Genomic DNA, 19,231 nt, shown 5'->3' on the forward strand with positions numbered 1-19,231 from the left:
AATTCAACCACAACAGAAAGGTCATTGTTTATATACATTAATAACTTCCATTTTTAAAATACGCGATCAAAATCCAGCTCAACTAACAGAGGAAACGCATGCCCTGAAAGAATGGATGCCTTCACTGAATTTTACAGTCACCGATAGAATGATTCGCAGCTTTTCAAATGTCACCAGTGGAGTATGTGAAAAATCCTATTACCTTTACTTGCTTTGTATGTTTCCTTTATTGATGCTGCAATAAACTGAACAAGTTCAAATTTTGATCTAGGTATTAGGGGGGGTGCACTGACTCTGTGTGTCCCCCAAATAACGAGGCAAATCTGAGATATTCAGGGTAGTCTTCCATAGTACCTAGTTAGACAATTGGGGTGGTCTACTTCTTTGTCTGGACTTTGGAAGGTTTTGTCAGGGAACTGACATCGGAGCGAGAGGCGAAGGGGAGGCTCCTAGATGATGCTGGAGAAGGACCCAGCAGCAGGGGGAGAAACAGCTCAGTAGAGGGGGAAGCATTTAAGCGCAACACCAGGGATAAAGGGGGGCAGATGGGGGAATCGGAGAGAGGGCTCCAGGACTCTTCACTGGAACTCAGTGAGGAGGGGACAGGTCCTCCGCTACCCACGCCCTCCCTGCGCAGAAGACTCCTGCGCAGTGAGAGGAGGAGGAGACTGGGTGTCAAACAACTTTTATGTTGGAAGAGGTTCAAGAAACGCCCACTGACGGATTCTGCCAGCGACTGAGGCAGTCACAATTAGAAAGGGCTGTGCAGTCAGAAAGGTTTAACAAGGCAAATTAGCCTAGAGAGGCACCAGTTTATGCACGAGTAAATCATACTCATTACAGGTTTCTTACCCAGAAATCCCACATGTCCTCAGCTACCCCCCTAAAAACCTAGGGAGAGAATGTGATTTCTGTTTTCCCTAAAATGGTAAAGTTTGCCCTATCTTTTTGAAATATGCCAGGGTTCATCCCCTCAGAAGCGGTGGCCATGCCTGCAATTTGCACCAAATCCTGGCCAAAAAATACAAAAAAGAGGTAAAGGTAAAGGGACTCCTGACCATTAGGTCCAGTCGTGGCCGACTCTGGGGTTGCGGCACTCATCTCGCTTTATTGGCCAAGGGAGCCAGCATACAGCTTCTGGGTCATGTGGCCAGCATGACTAAACCGCTTCTGGTGAACCAGAGCAGCGCACGGAAACGCCGTTTACCTTCTTGCTGGAGCAGTACCTATTTATCTACTTGCACTTTGACGTGCTTTCGAACTGCTAGGTTGGCAGGAGCAGGGATTGCGCAACGGGAGCTCACCCCGTCGCAGGGATTTGAACCGCCACCCTTCTGATCAGCAAGTCCTCGGCTCTGTGGTTTAGATCACAGCGCCACCCGCATCCCTTAAAAAGAGATAGTTTATTTAAAAGAGAGACTAATAATAATTTATTTATACCCTGCCCATCTGGCTGGGTTTCCCCAGCCACTCTGGGCGGCTCCCAACAGAATATTAAAAACACGATAAAAGATCAAACATTAAAAAAACTTCCCCAAACAGGGCTGCCTTCAGATGTCTTCTAAAAGTCAGATAGTTCTTTATTTCCTTGACATCTGATGGGAGGGCGTTCCACAGGGTGGGCGCCACTACCGAGAAGGCCCTCTGCCTGGTTCCCTGTAACTTCACTTCTCACAGTGAGGGATCCGCCAGAAGGCCCTGGGCACTGGACCTCATGTAAGGTTCCTTGCATTAAATCCTTGGGTGGACCTCTCTCCCATCAGCCCCATCTTGCTTAGTCAGAGATGATGGGACCCAAAGTTGACCCAAGGTTCAAGAACATTGATTTGGATGTAAGACTTTCACAGATCATTTAGTCCAGCCCTTTGCTCCAAGGCAGAATAGCCTGTCCTGAAAACATCCTCAACTAAATGATCAGCTAATTTTACCATGAAGGATTAAGTCAGCTGGCATTGGGTTGGTCCTCAGCAGTCATTTCTAATAACTTGTTTTGAATTCTTGAATTTGCATTGAAATCACAATCTAGGGAAGGAAAATGCTTGCGCAAGCTACCCGGAAGGTTGACAAATCATTACGGAATGTGCATTCCATGCCACACACATCCCATTTAAAGCAATGAAGAACCCAGGCTGCATCCACATTTGGACACATGGCAATGCATACCCCATTTACATTAGTGGTTCCTAAAAGCAAGGGTATCCAAAGCCCTCTGAGAAATTGCTAGAGATATCTGGGACCATGAGGCCCCAACGCAGGAAACTTCCTGGAAACAAAAGAAGGAAGGAAGCACCTCTCTCTAAGCTGCACTTTACATATATATATATATGTGTGTGTGTGTGTATATATATATATATATATATATATATAATGTCTAGTAGCATCTTAGAGACCAACTAAGTTCGTTCTGGGTATAAGCTTTCATGTGCACGCACACTTCTTCAGATACCTTCAGATGCATGCACACAAAACCTTATACCCAGGACAAACTTAGTTGCTCTCTTAGGTGCTACTGGACAATTTATTTATTTTTTATATATATTTCGACTGTGTCAAACCAACATGGCTACCTGCCTGAATCTTTATTTGACCAGGTGTGTGTAGGGCTTTCCTTTCATTAGCGCCATACTTATGCATCCAAAAGCAAATTAATTACAAGCTAAAGCGTTTTGTCATAACGGAATAGATTCCCCAGCGAATTCACAACTGAGCCATACAAAGTATCGTGTGAATCTAAGTAAAATGTCCTAGTGTTTTTCCTCCAATCGTTCTCTCTAACCTTCCTAGACCTTCACTCATCTAGGAAGACATATCTGCCTTTTGCAACCACTTTTAGTTTCGAAGATGGAACACTTATCATTTCTAATTTGACAGACTTATTGAGGTGTAACTACGAGTTGCTTCACACTTTAAAAGTGAGGAGGGAGCCCTGTATCTGCTTTTCAGTGGTTTGGTCTCTTTGTTACCAGAAATGGCTGTAAATATATGTTTCAGTCATGTATTTTTATGTTTGGGGGAAGAGTCACAGGTTTAGAATTTTCACCCCAGTATTTGGGTTTTGGGTGCTGTCGATGCTTTTAAAACCATGGTTCCCAACGTGGGGCACACGCGCCACAGGGGGGCAATTTGATTTTTAAGGGGGGCAATTTGAGAATGAGTTATTAACAGTTAATGGCCCTTCAGGCTTCCTCCAAGTGAATAGGAGATCACTTTTTGAATAATAAGAATTATATGTCATGGGCCCTGCTTGGCATAGTTCATAGCTTCTCTGAGTTATTCAAGCCCTAAGGAAATCAGCCCTGAGTGCTCACTGGAAGGACAGATCCTGAAGCTGAGATTCCAATACTTTGGCCACCTCATGAGAAGATAAGACTCCCTGGAAAAGACCCTGATGTTGGGAAAGATGGAGGGCACAAGGACAAGGGGACAACAGAGGACGAGATGGTTGGACAGTGTTCTCGAAGCTACAAACATGAGTTTGACCAAACTGCGGGAGGCAGTGGAAGACAGGAGTGCCTGGCGTGCTATGGTACATGGGGTCACGAAGAGTCGGACACAACTAAACAACAAAAACAACAGCATATTTCATGGGGGCAGGCATCAGGATTTTAGAGATGGTTAGGTGGCGAATGGCCACTGTTTTAAAATGAGGAACATCCAAATGTGAAATCACCCATCTGGTGAAACAAGGGGCATCTTCTCCCATGTTGTCCTTTCCACTCAGTACTTCTTCCTCCTCTTTGTGAATAATAACAATTAAAAGAACCCTTCACTTTCTATACCTGAAAAGATATGGCTCCTATCACCTTGATCAGGAATCAGGGGGGTTCTTTTGTTACTGGGCAATATTAAATTATTTATTCAGTGGCTTGTAATTTGATGTGTAAGGGACGCGGGTGGCACTGTGGGTTAAACCACAGAGCCTAGGACTTGCCCATCAGAAGGTCGGTGGTTTGAATCCCTATGACGGGGTGAGCTCCCGTTGCTCAGTCCCTGCTCCTGCCAACCTAGCAGTTCGAAAGCATGTCAAGTGCAAAGTAGATAAATAGGTACCTCTCCGGTGGGAAGGTAAACGGCATTTCCGTGCGCTGCTCTGGTTCGCCAGAAGCAGCTTAGTCATGCTGGCCACATGACCCGGAAGCTGTCTGTGGACAAACGCCGGCTCCCTCTGCCAATAAAGCGAGATGAGCACCACAGCCCCAGAGTTGGGGGTCCCTTTACCTTTACCTTTTAATTTGATGTGCACAGACATGGCAGTAGACCCAACCATGTTAAGCAGGAGATCATGATCATTCCTTTCCAAGGGATGATTGCTCTTTGGGTTTCCATAATGAAAGCTTTCTGTATTAATACACACACACTGCAAAATAGCCTCCATTTTAAAGCTGCAATGTAAACAATCCCAAATCCCTATTACCCTTCGACGAACGCTTCTGGCGGGAGTCAGTGTTAAAGTTTAGCCAGCGTAGTCTTTGGCATCAAGCAACAATTTGTTTGTGGTCCTCCAAAACTACAGAGATCCCCACCATCTGGTATTACTGTAGCAACTCTCTGGTAACTTTAAATGTATATTGGCTTGGAAAGCAGTTATCTCACCAGAAAATCTTCAAGTTTCCCAGTCAAAAACCTTGCTTCATCTGTTTTCATTGTATAGTGAGTTCAAGTTCAGACCATGCAAAGTGAGTGACTTATGTGCTTCAGGCCTTGATGTGAGCAGGGGAAAAACTGCTCATGAAAGATGCAGGGAAGGGTAGAAAGAATAAAACATTTAAAATTCCAAAGTTATCTCAAAAAATAATGAAAATATTAAGGTGATTTCCTGGATGGTTTGAATTTCAAGTCCTTGTGGCTTCTAAAGAAATCTTGAACAGATATGGGGAAAGTTAGGGAGCTAATTTGGCGTGGGAACAGTGTGCTGCATAATGTAAATGCAACTCCTTCTCATATATTAGCATTATATTTTAAAATAGATGAGTGAAAGAAGTTAGCAAGACCAAACAAAAAAACAAAAAAAAACCCTACAACCAGAAAACTAGAAGAAAAGTCTGTAAGTTCCTTGATACGGTCATTCCACTGGAAATGATTGTGCTGGAAAGGGAACCCTTTTATTTATTCTCCCCCAAATCACTCACTTGCTACCTATGAAAGCACCAGTATTTTGGGTGCTTTTATTCCATTTAGTAAATTTGGAGAGCTAGCCAGTAAAGGTCCATTGTCCAAATAATCCACTAGTGTCTTTGAGAGATATCCAAGGTCTGATTTCTAGTTTTTCAGCCAACAAGGCTTCACCTTCTGGATCTCAAGCTGCTTACCTAAAATATAGTGGTGAAATTGGTACTACTACTACTAAACCTGTTACTCTTTATTACATTTCTATTCCACCGTTCCTCCCAAAGGAACCTAGTGTATTGTCACAGCCTACTGACTGTATTTGCTACAGAGCTACTGAAAGTTTCCTAGTGTCCTTTCTCGGTCGTTTGATGCCTGCAGGAGCAAGAACAAAGTCCTCTGGGGACCAAGTGGAGCTACATGGGGCATGCAATTTGTAGTAAGCAGCAGCAACTCAGAGCTGATTAGCTGTGAGGGAGTCAAAGAAGGGCAGCTGGAGACAGAAGGTTTCATATGATACTAGATATCAGAACAGGAGATAAACTGCAGCACCACGGACAGCTCCAAGGCAGACAAGTTGCTCCTACCACCCACCACCAGATCCAAACTGATCGTATAACAGTGCAGGTTCTGGTGCACCACCAAACCCTATATTTCCTTGGAGCCTAGCATTCTGGTCTGCTATAGTTTCCAGGGAACTATACATTTCCCAGAATCATTCAGATGAGTCATAAGTAAGCTTTGCAATCCTCTGGCATCTCAGAAAAAGTGGAATAAGTGCACCTAGCATCCTGGCTGGTTGGTGAGATTGTTCCTTAGGAGGGCTCCAGCTGCCTGCTCCACTGAGCTGTTGAACGTGGATCTGTGTTGCTTCCTTCCAGGTCTGCTTCTCCCTTGCCTTGGATAAGGGCAATTTGGACTTATCTAGTACAGTGCTTTCAAAGATGCTGTTGGGGTCTCTGCATTCCTAGACCAGGCATAGGCAAACTCAGCCCTCCAGATGTTTTGGGACTACAATTCCCATCATCCCTGACCACTGGTCCTGTTAGGTAGGGATCATGGGAGTTGTAGTCCCAAAAAATCTGGAGGGCTGAGTTTGCCTATGCCTCTCCTAGACAAGTCAATGGCCCCTGGGAATTGAACATGGCCTGTTAGCCTATCATAGGGTTGATGGCATTCTTAGCTAAACAGGAGCTCTGCTTTAAAAAGAAAAGAGGGGGGGATTAGTCTCCTGTCCCAAAGTTCTAGGAAGGCCACAGCTTCTATGATATTTGAATACTGTAGATTATTAGCAGAGGGCATGGATCATATAAATCTGATTAGCAGCCCATCATTCCAGGATAGCTCCCACCTAGTTAACCAATGATGGTCAAGTCCTACAGAGAAGCAGACACAACTTGCTAGAAGTAAGGAATATATTATTCCTGATCATCCAGCTGGATATTCCTGAAAACCCTCCGTACAAACTGAACACAGGGACTGTGCAGGTCATTGAAGCCTTAAAAACAGCCCTTGGGGGCTTTTGCCCAGCTTTTTCTGAGCACAGGACCTCTGGGTAACAATTATTCCAGCAATTTTCCTGTATTTTGCATGTGTGTTGAAATATTTTTTTAAAAAAAATATATATGCAAAATTCAACATGAAAATCAAAACTTAACAGAAATGCATGTTTTCAATATTGGAGAGGGGTGGGAAATGGGCAGTGCAGACAGGCTTGCCTCCATTTAAACTGGAATAAACGAAATGATATATAGCCTTGACCTTGAGTAGCCCGCTCATGTTTAAAACTATTAGCCTTGTCTACACTAGCTATATTTGCTACGTTGGCTGATTTGGTTACATTTTTCCGTTAATGTAGACCAGCTGTGTGTATGCACGGAACACAAACATACAATAAACAGATTTAGAATCCTGTTCGTAATATTATAGCCAAATCGAGCTGCGAAGTGACAAACAATAATGAATGGGGGGGGGAGGGGGGAGACTCCAAGGAGATTACATTCCAGGATCCCGAGAAGGCTCCATTGGAAGGCTTGGCACAGAACAGCGAGCTGGTGGAGATGTAAATTAGCTTCGACAAAGGAAAGACGGGAAGAAAGAAAGAAAGAAAGAAAGAAAGAAAGAAAGAAAGAAAGAAAGCAAGCCTGCCCTTTTGAGGTCCAAAGATTCACACCTGGGTAGTCAGTCTAGCAAGCTTCAAGGTAGGTAACACCCCCTGTTTCTGAAACGGTTAACTTTCGTCAGACGTCCCAAATTGAGGATAGCAACAACCTGCTCTCATTTGTAATACCCTTTGTAGATGATTATACGAAACAAAGATTTTAAACTCAAACCAGGTTTTCCACTGGGGGAGCGTCCAAAGATGTTCGCTGAGAAGGAGAAGAAAGCCAGATGGCATGTGTTGGTATATAGTTAAGAGTTACACAGAGTAAGTCGATAGGAAATGCGAGGGAGGGGAAGGGAAATCACAGCCCGCAGTTTTTCATTATTGGCAAGCGAACACTCCGGGGTGATTGCAAAAGAGCTTTATGGGTTTCTTCGCTCCCAGGGTAGACTTAAATATTTGTATCATAACACAGGCAGAAACTTGCATCCAGGGGTTTACTGGCTGTTTAGAAAGCATTTGGTATATTAAAAATGCAGTTACTCAAGCTATTGCCACAAAAAGAGCTGAAACCATGATACTAATTAAAAACATAACCTTTGGTATCGCTAATATTTGTTTCTCTTTTTTCTTCTTCTTCTTCTTCTTTTTTTAAAAAAAGCTGTTAATAATGGGCAATGCATCTGGAAGGGGAGATTTTCCTTCCAAAATGGAATGTTCACACAGTAACCCTCTTGCTCAGGCCAATGTGTTTTATGAACTTGTCAGCAATTGCGGTAGGATAAGGGGGGGCGGAGGAAAAATAATCTAATGTGATACACACACACACACACGCACACACACACAAACACATAATTCAGGCTTATAATTTTATAATTTGACACCGTTAAAAAGTCACATGGAAGGAACAAAACCTTCCACTTATATTAAAAACTAGAATTACATCCTGGCTGGGGTTCAAATAATGAAATTAAAAGATTTCACTTTGGAGACTTTGAACTAAAATGTTGTAATTCCTTCCATTTCTAAAGCCACGTGTCCTCTGATCGGCATTTCACAACAGCTAACCTATACTAACACCAGCTGTTATTCCACTAGTTTGTAGCTGAATATACTACCCCTGGACACTTCATACAGCACCCCATTTCAAGTTTTAAGCTTGGAAACAAGTGTTTCAATTATACAAGTAACTTGAAAACACCGTGAGACCATCGGGCATATGGAAATCTGGCCATTCCCAAACTTTTATTTATCTGTGCAAAATATTTAGCCTCCCTTCACCGAAAGACTCCAGGAGGTGTACAAAAGTCTGGCTAGAACCCTGTTTTTCATTTGTTTGGATGGAGGGTGTTTTCTGACCTTTGCCCATAATGCAAGCAGCAGCAGCAGCAGCAGCAGAGGTGCCCTGCAAAACCAGATTCAAATCGAAGGTACCCCGGATGTTAAGGCAATAACAGCAGCGGTGCAAGCCAGTGGATGTTTGTGCGTTAACAAAAGATCACCAGTAAAATCCTATGGCCACTGCTGGTCACTGATTGTACATATCGTCTCTAAAGCCCATAGCTAGTCCAGCTGGCATGAGAATAGGCCGCCGGGTTCAATACTGTGAGACACATCTTACACAGCTGTCTTCTCAGAAGCCAATAACATCACACTGCAACAGCTCTGGCACCTGGTTTCTATTTGGGAATGTAGTTTGCAGTCCGAGGCCTTTCTTGATTCAAAAATAAATTCACTTCTACCCCTGCCCTTTTATTTTTCTCACCATGATGGGAATGTTAAAAGTTTTAATTCTGTGTACAGTGGTACCTCGGGTTACAGACTCTTCAGGTTACAGAGAAGGCAGTTGTAGAGGCAAGCAGTGGCAAATCTGCCGCCTGAGGCAACTGCCTCACCTTGCCTCATGGACCGACCGGCCCTGATTCACCTACAAAAGCATTTTGACCATTACAGAGCCAGCTATATGGCATCCTAGATATCGTTATCGTTATCCTAAGAGTACAGTGGTACCTCGGGTTACATACGCTTCAGGTTACAGACGCTTCAGGTTACAGACGCTTCAGGTTACAGACTCCGCTAACCCAGAAATAGTACCTCGGGTTAAGAACTTTGCTTCAGGATGAGAACAGAAATTGCGCAGCTGCTGCACGGTGGCAGCGGGAGGCCCCATTAGATAAAGTGGTGCTTCAGGTTAAGAACAGTTTCAGGTTAAGAACATACCTCCAGAACGAATTAAGTTCTTAACCCGAGGTACCACTGTAGTAGCCAAGGAGGGCATTTTTTTTATTTCCCCCCTCCTCTGTTTGTGTCAAATTCCAGGCTTGCCAACAATGCCGGTGTGTGGGAAACAGTGAAACTGACGAAAACAAGTGAATTCGTTTAAATCTAATAACAGCAAAGATGCTCAGCTCCATAGGCAAATGCTATATCATTTGTAGCATGCATCTGCTGGGGGCAGGATCAAAGGTAACAAAATATTTCTGTAACGCTAGAACCACAAAGCCCATCCTTAATAAGATCTCAAGATTGCAATATTAACTTTATGGCATTTTATTTTTATTCTTCACTCAGGGATCGCCAAAAAAAACCCAAAAACCGAGACTACAGTTCCTTTTATGTATGCCTGTGTGCATTTTTATTTATTTATTTAAACCACCAAGGTAGGAGAGATTTATATCATGTAACGCAAGCTCTCAATTGTTTTGGAGAGATACACACATCTTTTATCAATTTATGCAACTGTAAAATGGAAACCTGTGTGTACCCAAAGAAATCAGTAATAAAACCCCAGTGGTTAGCCACAGTACTTAATTTTATGGGTTAGGGGGGTTTCTTTTTCTCTCCCTCCCCCCTTTTTTTTAAAGTAAAGGCTTGAATGCTTTAAGAATTCCACATTCCTCAAGTCCTGCTTTTCATTTGGGGTTGACAGGCAAAGTTCAGAACACATCATTATGGGGTTCGCAGTCACCGCTAAAGGTAACGCTCATATTACAAATGAATTAATAGAAAACACTTACCTTCCCTACTAGCTTGCCTTTCCTGTTCATGCAAAGGTAAAAGTCTGTCTCTTTCCCTTTGATCCGGACTTGACTGCCAAATGTGTCTGTTTCCACTAGAAGCTGGGCTTGGAAAGGAAGAAGAAGAAAACAGGCATTTACCAGACTGGTCATAGAGCGAACGAGTGAAGAAGAAGATACCCATTTTCACATAATCTTGTGAGGTGAGACAGAGCATCTATGTTGTGCCCTGAGGCCCTCAAGTAAATAACTTCAAACAGACACATAATTTTAGCTTAAGTTTTTGGGCAAAATTTAGGCCACAACTTTACTGATTACAAAACAAATTGAGCGGTATTGGCCTAGGCATTGGTCAGATACTATAACTGACTCCTGCCTTTCTGGCTGGCAGTCTGAAAGGGAAAACACCAAACGAGGGAGCAACACCGGTGAAGATCAATTGAAGCTCACCCCAGGGTTCCTGTGCTCCTGGCATGGCCCTAGCCCTTGATCCCAGGGCCAACAGACAAGGCTTGGGCCACACCTAGCAACAACACACCCCATGGGGGCGGCTTAAGGGTCCCAAGCGCAACCAGGACCCTCGATTTAGGAGGATCCCATCTGTATCCCTGGGGCAGAGGAGAAGACAAGGGGGGGGGGGAGAGACACGATAGCCCTCATGAGCTACCCATTACATGACTGCTTATGCTGCATTAAAGGTAAAGATAAAGGGACCCCTGACTATTAGGTCCAGTCGTGGCCAACTCTGGGGTTGTGCGCTCATCTCGCATTACTGGCCGAGGGAGCCGGCGTACAGCTTCCGGGTCATGTGGCCAGCATGACTAAGCCGCTTCTGGCGAACCAGAGCAGTGCACAGAAATGCCGTTTACCTTCCCGCTGGAGCAGTACCTATTTATCTACTTGCACTTTGAGGTGCTTTTGAACTGCTAGGTTGGCAGGAGCAGGGACCGAGCAACAGGAGCTCACCCCATCATGGGGATTTGAACCACCGACCTTCTGATCGGCAAGCCCTAGGCTCTGTGGTTTAACCCACAGCGCCACCCGCATCCCATATGCTGCATTATAAAGCTGGAATTTTATAGGACTATAAGGCTGCCACGACATTCAACGGAACCCTGTAGAGTTGGGAATATGTTGCATTATTTCTATAACACGAACCACACCTCTGCCTGGCAAACGTTGCCTTCAGGTTCCACATCAGAAAAGCAAGTCCTACTGACTATAGGTCCTGTTGGAAGGAACTAAATAAAAGCGGGGAAGCTTGGTGGGCAAAGCCAGTGCTATTTTTCTGGGGGTACTTTACTTTAAAAAAAAAAAAAAGGCACTGGAGAAACCTTGTTATGCTGCTGTTCTAACACCGCTTGGCACAGTGTAATATGAACCACCAATGTAATAAATAATAAGAATACACTGGTACCTCGGTTTACATACGCTTCAGGTTACATACGTTTCAGGTAACAGACTCCACTAACCCAGAAATAGTACCTCGGGTTAAGAACTTTGCTTCAGGATGAGAGCAGAAATCATGTGGTGGCAGTGCAGCAGCAGCAGGAGGCCCCATTAGCTAAAGTGGGGCTTCAGGTTAAGAATAGTTTCAGGTTAAGAATGGACCTCCGGAACGAATTAAGTACTTAACCTGAGGTACCATGGTACAGCCTGAACACCCTGGAACTCGGACGTTTTGGCTCCCGGACGCCCCAAACCCAGAAGTGATTGTTCCGGTTTGCAAACGTTCCTTTGGAACCCGAACGTCCAACGGGGCTCCCCCGGCTCCTGATTGGCTGCAGGAGCTTCCCACAGCCAATCAGAAGACGCAATTTGGTTTTCGAATGTTTCGGAGGTCGGATGGACTTCCGGAATGTTTTCCATTCAACTTCCAAGGTACAACTGTACTAATAAGAAAGAAAAGGGTTAGAAGCATCAGGGTACTGCGACCTGCCTCAGGTGGAACTGCCTTGGTTGGGATAGGATAGATCAAGGGACACATACCGTATTTTTCGCTCTATAGGGCGCACCAGACCATAAGACGCCCCTAGTCTTTGGAAGAGGAAAACAAGAATAAAAATATTCTGAGTCCCAGAAGCCAGAACAGCAAGCGGGATCGCAGCACAGCAATCCCGCTGGCTGTGGCTTATGGACAGCCGTACTCCCTTTAAAGAGAGCATGGAGTGTGTGTGTGGCTCTTGGGGGCTTTTCCCTGAGGAGGGAGAAGGGCAGCCCTTCTCCCTCCTAGGGGAAAGCCCCCAAGAGCCTCACACACACTCCACGGGGCTCTTTAAAGGGAGCGCTGAGCAGAGCCTCCCGCCTGCATTCACTCCATAACACACACACATTTCCCCTTACTTTTTAGGAGGGGAAAAGTGTGTCTTATAGAGTGAAAAATACGGTATCTCACGCACACCCTGAAGACCATGTTTGTCGGATGGGCGGGGTTATGCACCTGTCAATCACCCAACACCTCAGGAATCAAAATGTCTTGGTCCAGCCCTAGTAAGACGGCAGAGAGTGAGGAGCCACAGGCCTGTGGCAGAGCAGGTGGTGTGCTTCCAGGAGTTCCCATGTTCTGTTGACCCCCAGAATTTCCTGTTAAAGGTTCTCAGGGAGCAGGAAAAGATCTTCGCCAAAGAGAAAGACATCTCCCAGAGGTCCAGGAGAGCTTCTGCCAGCCAGAGTGGACAGTATAAGGCAGCTTTGTATTCTAGTTATTCTCATGGCTTCTGTCCTCTCATGTTTCTGTATTCATATGTCAAGGGGGGAGGAGTCTTTGTGCTATGCATAATGTTGATTGTCAGATAAAAACAACTTTCAGTGAACTTTGTCCTAGGGATTCAACAACAAAGCATAACGACAAAAAGGTTTCCCATCACCCATTGCCTCCTGAGCCAAATGGTGGATTTCAATCATATATGTAAAGCAGGTCTGCATCTTTTAAAATTCACATTTGTCTCCCTTTTCCAAAACATTCCCATGAAAGCTGGGTAGTTTCAAAACTACAAGATACATCACCTCACCCTCAAACTAAAACAAGTATGAGTAATACCCAGGCTGATTTTAATTTGAAAAATATCACCTTAAAAAGATGTCGGTTCCCTGCTGTGAAAATTAAAACCATCTGGATGGCGTTATTTCCAATAATTAATCTAGCTCTCTTTTGACACTGTTACTAATTAAAATACGATACCCCCTTTTTTCAAGTAAAGAATTTAAATAAATTTTAAAGAGCTAATAAAATAATGTAATAATTTTTTTGGAAATAAATGAAAATTACCTTTCCTCCTACTTGCGCAAGCTGAAAAAATGCTGTGGCTGTACCTTTTCTGCTAACAAGAACTAATTTAGTCAAGGCAAGGCTCAAGGTAGCAACAGCAAACAATATTCATTCACACAAAAACCAAGGAGTAGTAGACACTGTGCAATGGGTCTTAAAGGCAAAAGGCAAGGTATTTAAAGGGAAAGATTTAGGTTAACATTTCCAAGACCACAACTATGAACTCGCTTACATAGAAGGAAAGACAACTGAGTTCATCGTGTTGAATCATGGTGCCAACTTGTTCCCAGGCACCCAAATAACTAAGCATAATAATGATAACGGGACATAACCAGAGCCAAGCTGTCACATGGGTTAGAGATCCAATCCTGTGATCTATTGAAAACCATTAGGAATAGGGCAAAAGGAATAAACCAACAATGGAAACATTTGCTGGGGTCAGAGCGATTGCAGATAAATTATTTGTCAATTACAGTCATACCTCAGGTTACAGATGCTTCCGGTTGCGCGATTTCGGGTTGTGCACCGCACCAAATCCGGAAGTACTGGAACAGGTTACATCGCACTTTGTGCATGCACAGAAGTGCCAAATCGCGACCCGCATGCACAGAAGTGCCAAATCACGACCCGCACATGCGCAGACGCAACACTGCGGGTTGCAAACGTGCTTCCTTCACAGATCACGTTTGCAACCTGAGCGTCTACTGTATTCTGCATTTTACATGGCATGAAATTGGGCCCAAGCTTCGGATCTCCTCAAAGTTGGTATAATTTCATATCAGTTGTGTAAGTCCATTTGACTTCTAAAACGTTCGAGAACCAAATCGCTCCTGCAGCCAATCAGAAGTCATGGAAGCCCTGTTGGATGTTCGGGTTCCAAAAGAATGTTCGCAAACTGGGACAATCACTTCCGGGTTTGCGGCATTCGGGAGCCAAAACGTCCGAGTTCCAGGGTGTTCAGGATCCAAGGTACAACTGAAGAAGAAGAAGAAGAAGAAGAAGAAGAAGAAGAAGAGGAGGAGGAGGAGGAGGAGGAGGAGGAGTTTGGACTTAATATCCCGCCTTTCACTCCCCTTAAGGAGTCTCAAAGCGGCTAACAATCTCCTTTCCCTTCCTCCCCCACAACAGACACTCTGTGAGGTGAGTGAGGCTGAGAGACTTCAGAGAAGTGTGACTAGCCCAAGGTCACCCAGCAGCTGCATGTGGAGGAGTGGAGACGCGAACCCGGTTCCCCAGACTGCAAGACTACCGCTCTTAATCACTACACCACACTATAGAATCGTAGAATCATAGAACTGTAGTTCTGGAAGGGACCATCATCTAGTCCAAACTCTCTGCGATGCAAGAATCTCAACTAAATCATCCATTTCAAGTGACCATCCAACCCGATTAACATCCTCCAAGGAAGGAGAGTCCACCGCCTTCCGAGGGAGCCTGTTCCACTGTCAAACAGCTCTTCCTGTTGGAAAGTTCTTCCTGATGTTTAGTTGCAATCTCCTTTCTTGTAACCTGAAGCCATTGGTTCGAGTCCTACCCTCCAAAGCAGGAGAAAACAAGCTTGCTCCATCCTCCATGTGACAGCCTTTGAGATAGTTGGATGGCTATCATATCTCCTTTTAGTCTCCTCTTATCCAGGCTAAGCATACTTCAACTCCCTCAACCATTCCTCATAAGGCTTAGTTTCCAAAGCCTTGATCACCTTACCCAAACTACCACCCAGCCTGTGGAGAAACTTCGTAAAATAGATATTGTGATATATTTATTTTTAACTGCCTACTTTTAAAAAACATTGGTGTTGTAATAGATTAAGGGATATTGATATGAAACATTGGGTCAGCTTTAAATAAAATCTGCTCCCCCAAGTTCTATGGTTTAAATGCAGCCAATAACAGGATCACTTATACGTATCTCAAAGTTTATCATTCCAGCAGGTCATGCTTGTTAGCCCAGCTGAAGATTTTCCCCCTCAGATTTTGTTAAGGGCAGATATTTAAACATCCCTAGAAATGATAGACATTGTGGATGTTATTTGAATGTACCAGACACTGTAGAACATGTCCACACTATAACCAGCTACATAAACACATGTTATCCTCCTTTGTGGGTAGTTTAACATCATGGCACAATGAAAATATCAGATTCTACCTGTCTAATATTAACCTGGAGGTAACTGCAAGGATGGCTGAGTTTCTGTCAACAGTATCTCTTAGAGTGGTGAACAGCATGGTTTAGTGGAAAGACACTCCAATGAAAATTTATGTTACTATATATCTTATATGGCTGTTTCTTTGTATGTATTTTAATTTTTTTGTATATGGATGTTTTAAGATAGTCTATACCTGTAATGCCTAATACAGTGGTACCTCGGTTTACAGACGATTCAGGTTACAGACGCTTCATGTTACAGACTCCGCTAACCCGGAAGTAGTACCTCGGGTTAAGGACTTTACCTCAAGATGAGAACAGAAATCGTGCGGTGGCGGCGCGGCAGCAGTGGGAGGCCCCATTAGCAAAAGTGGTACCTCAGGTTAAGAACGGTTTCAAGTTAAGAACAGACCTCCGGAACGAATTAAGTGCTTAACTCGAGGTACCACTGTAAAGCTTTGGAGAAAGAATGGGGAAAGTATTGTATAGTGGTACCTCGGGTTACATACGCTTCAGGTTACAGTCGCTTCAGGTTACAGACTCCGCTAACCCAGAAATAGTACTTCGGGTTAAGAAGTTTGCTTCAGGATGAGAACGGAAATCGTTCTCCGGCGGTGCGGCGGCAGCGGGAGGCCCCATTAGCTAAAGTGGTGCTTCAGGTTAAGAACAGTTTCAGGTTAAGAATGGACCTCCAGAACGAATTAAGTTCTTAACCTGAGGTACCACTGTATTCTTTCATTGTTCATCACAGCTAATTGAAGACCTACATTTTGCCCTGCAGCGGCATGTACTGAAGCTGTAATGGCCCCATTGAATCTTGCAACACCCTCTTCTTCTAGGACATGGACGTCCAACTCCCAAGAGACTGCGATCTACTTGAAGTATAAAAAAACTGGCAGTGATCTACCCATGGATCTGGAGATGGACCAGAGTTGTTGAGCTTTTTTTAGGCAGCCAGAGTCATTGGACTTTTCTTTGGGGAGCCAGAGATCACTCAGAGACCTAAGATAGACCAGGGTCACCCCACGATCGACCAGTAGATCACAATCAACCTGTTGGACATGCCTGTTCTAGGAGAATGGGATGTGTGCCAGAGAGAGGGAGAAAGGAGCACTTAGCACAACACACCCTCCCAGTTGGGCTTAGCTGCTGGTCCATCCATCCAGGGCCTGGTGAGTAGGGCAGGCTTGAGACATTTTCCTGCTGTAGGGAAAACACACATCTAGGTCCCACCCTACTTGCTTCCTGAACCCGGCATCACGCCTGTGCTTCTGCCAGCCCCATCACGGCATCTGGCACACTCACCTGCTGCTGTGCCCATGCTGCCACCATGATGGGCACAGCAGAAAGATTTACAGTACTGTGTCAGTGATGCAGGAAGCCCTAGTGAGGCTGGCAATGGCACAATGACAGGGTCAGGGAGCCGGTAGGGAAGGGGTCGGATCTGCTGCGTGAGGCAAAAGGCTTCGCTTTGTGCACACAGGCCGTCCCTGCTTGTAAGCTAACACGAGGGCCTCAAACTAGCTGAGGTAAAAGTAGCGGAGAGGTGAAGCTTTGAGGGACGTGCTATGTGCCTTTTCCTAATGCAAAAATCAACCCCTCCTGAGGGAACATTTCATTGGATGAAGGGGTTGACCATGTTTGGTTCTATGTGACTGTAATGACATGTTTCGTTTTGCCCTGAAATCATCTTCTAGTAAAGAACGAAAACAACTGCAAATCGCTCCTTCTAACAACAAGCTCAGGTGGGGCAAGTCAACAGGCAGATTCCATCTCCTCAGAGTACAGTGGTACCTCATGTTACATACGCTTCAGGTTACATACGTTTCAAGTTATAGACTCTGCTAACCCAGAAATAGTGCTTCAGGTTAAGAACTTTGCTTCAGGATGAGAACAGAAATCATGCTCCGGCGGTGCAGCGGCAGCAGGAGGCCCTATTAGCTAAAGTGGTGCTTCAGGTTAAGAACAGTTTCAGGTAAAGTACGGACCTCCGGAACGAATTAAGTACTTAACCTGAGGTACCACTGTATTGCGAATGTCAATCAACATTTGATGATCTCCTTCTACCGGTCCACAATAGAAAGTGTCCTTTCATACTGCATTACGGTGTGGTACGCTGGTTTGACATCAACTGATAGGAAGTGCCTACAGAGGGTGGGGAAGACAGTACAAGATATTATGGGCTGTCCCGTGAATCTGCTGGATGAAATAGCAGAAGAACATTGCCTCAGGAGAGTGAGGGAAATTCTCAGGGATGATTCACACCCTGGCCGGCACTTTCTTGATCTTGTGCCCTCGGGCAGAAGATATAGAAGCATGATTAGTCGCACCAACAGGGTGAAGAACAGCTTCTATCTGTGGGCTGTTAGGCTGCTGAATGAAAAGATAACAACAGGGCAACTGACTTTTGGGTTTGGTGGGTGTGCATCAGTAAACGAGGGGAATTAAGACTAAGAGAGCTGAGTGGGGGGTGCATGTGTAATCTCACTGTCTACAAGTTGTACAAGTGACAATAAAGTATTTCAGTTGTAGCCAGAATGGTACCATCAAGAAGTCAGGCGGAGGCATCAGCAATGCTCAGGGAAACTCTGAAGCATGCAGATATGCAAAAAGAGTCTTTTTAAAAAGAAAATCTAAGGGAGACCACACACAGAAAACCCACCCTAAAAAGCAGTCCAGTGAAGACTGTGCATGAGCAGTAGCCACGGACCGTTAGCTGTCAGTTGGTGGAAACAACGGGAAACTTGGCAGGGTGGGTGGGTGTTGAATGGAGAATTGTGGAGGAATAAATGGTTGGCTGGCTACGAACCTGAACAGGAATACTCCTGTTAGGAAGTGAGGGAACACTTCTAAGATTTCCTGCAGCTCCCGCTTACACATTGTAATCCACCACTCAGCACTCAGACGCAAAGCCTTGATGCACCAGGCAAGAAGCAGCTAGACTAGGAGGTGGCACTACAAAATGACAGAGCCACAAGAGTACTGAAGTGATACTCTTTCAACACTCAAGCCAGGCATTTAAACCCTGTGTAGACAAGTAAGGCTATGGAGGACTCTTCCTTTGCACTTGTCCCACCCCTTTGTGTTTCCATATAAGCACTTTCTCGTTCGGCAGATTATTTTTCTGAGAAGCCAGCCTCTGTTTTATGGGACTTAGTTGCAACTAATTGAGTAATGCTAACCATATGGGATACTGTGCTAAGTGCGAAGTGGTGATGTCATGCAGAGACTTTACCTGGTGTTAGGAAAGCAGCATTAGGGCTATCCTTTCATGGTCTAGGCAGTTGAAAATGGAGGTAGATGCAACAGTAAGCATTGGTTTCATAGCAAATGGGGCCTGTTCAGTTCAATCTGTTGGGAAACTGTGTACATGCAGCTGCTCACGCAGCCAGCCAGAAGGCAATCTGAAGGAGTAAGTCTGCCTGGTGATAACAGAGGCATGGAGACCGCTCCCTGATTGGTCAAGCTCTCTCAAGGGAGTGATAATTAATGGCCTACTAACTGGTAGTTCAGGAGTTCAGTGTTTCAGTAGTTCAGTGTGGGAGTTGAGAGTCGTGTCAGAGAGAGCTAGCATAAGATCCGTGTTCTGTT

At 44.7% G+C, this 19,231-nt stretch overlaps 1 protein-coding gene and 1 long non-coding RNA gene across 6 annotated transcripts in view; one reads left to right on the forward strand and one right to left on the reverse strand.

Annotated features, from left to right (window-relative positions):
• The window catches only part of FGF18 (fibroblast growth factor 18), a 163,307-nt gene that overhangs the window by 15,897 nt on the left and 128,179 nt on the right, over nucleotides 1-19,231 (reverse strand). For all 5 annotated transcript variants that reach the window (XM_080999367.1, XM_080999365.1, XM_080999361.1 and 2 more), the window contains one exon: nucleotides 10,228-10,334. In XM_080999367.1, the coding sequence (XP_080855493.1) occupies nucleotides 10,228-10,334 (107 nt within the window). The remainder of the gene's footprint in view (nucleotides 1-10,227; nucleotides 10,335-19,231) is intronic.
• Nucleotides 17,552-19,231, forward strand: part of LOC308473787 — a 61,169-nt gene continuing 59,489 nt past the window's right edge. Inside the window, exons 1-2 of the long non-coding RNA XR_013984320.1 lie at nucleotides 17,552-17,806; nucleotides 17,953-18,137. This is a non-coding gene — a long non-coding RNA (uncharacterized lncRNA). The remainder of the gene's footprint in view (nucleotides 17,807-17,952; nucleotides 18,138-19,231) is intronic.

Source organism: Podarcis pityusensis (genome assembly GCF_964106645.2).
Source record: "Podarcis pityusensis genome assembly, chromosome: 3".
NCBI lineage: Eukaryota > Metazoa > Chordata > Lepidosauria > Squamata > Lacertidae > Podarcis > Podarcis pityusensis.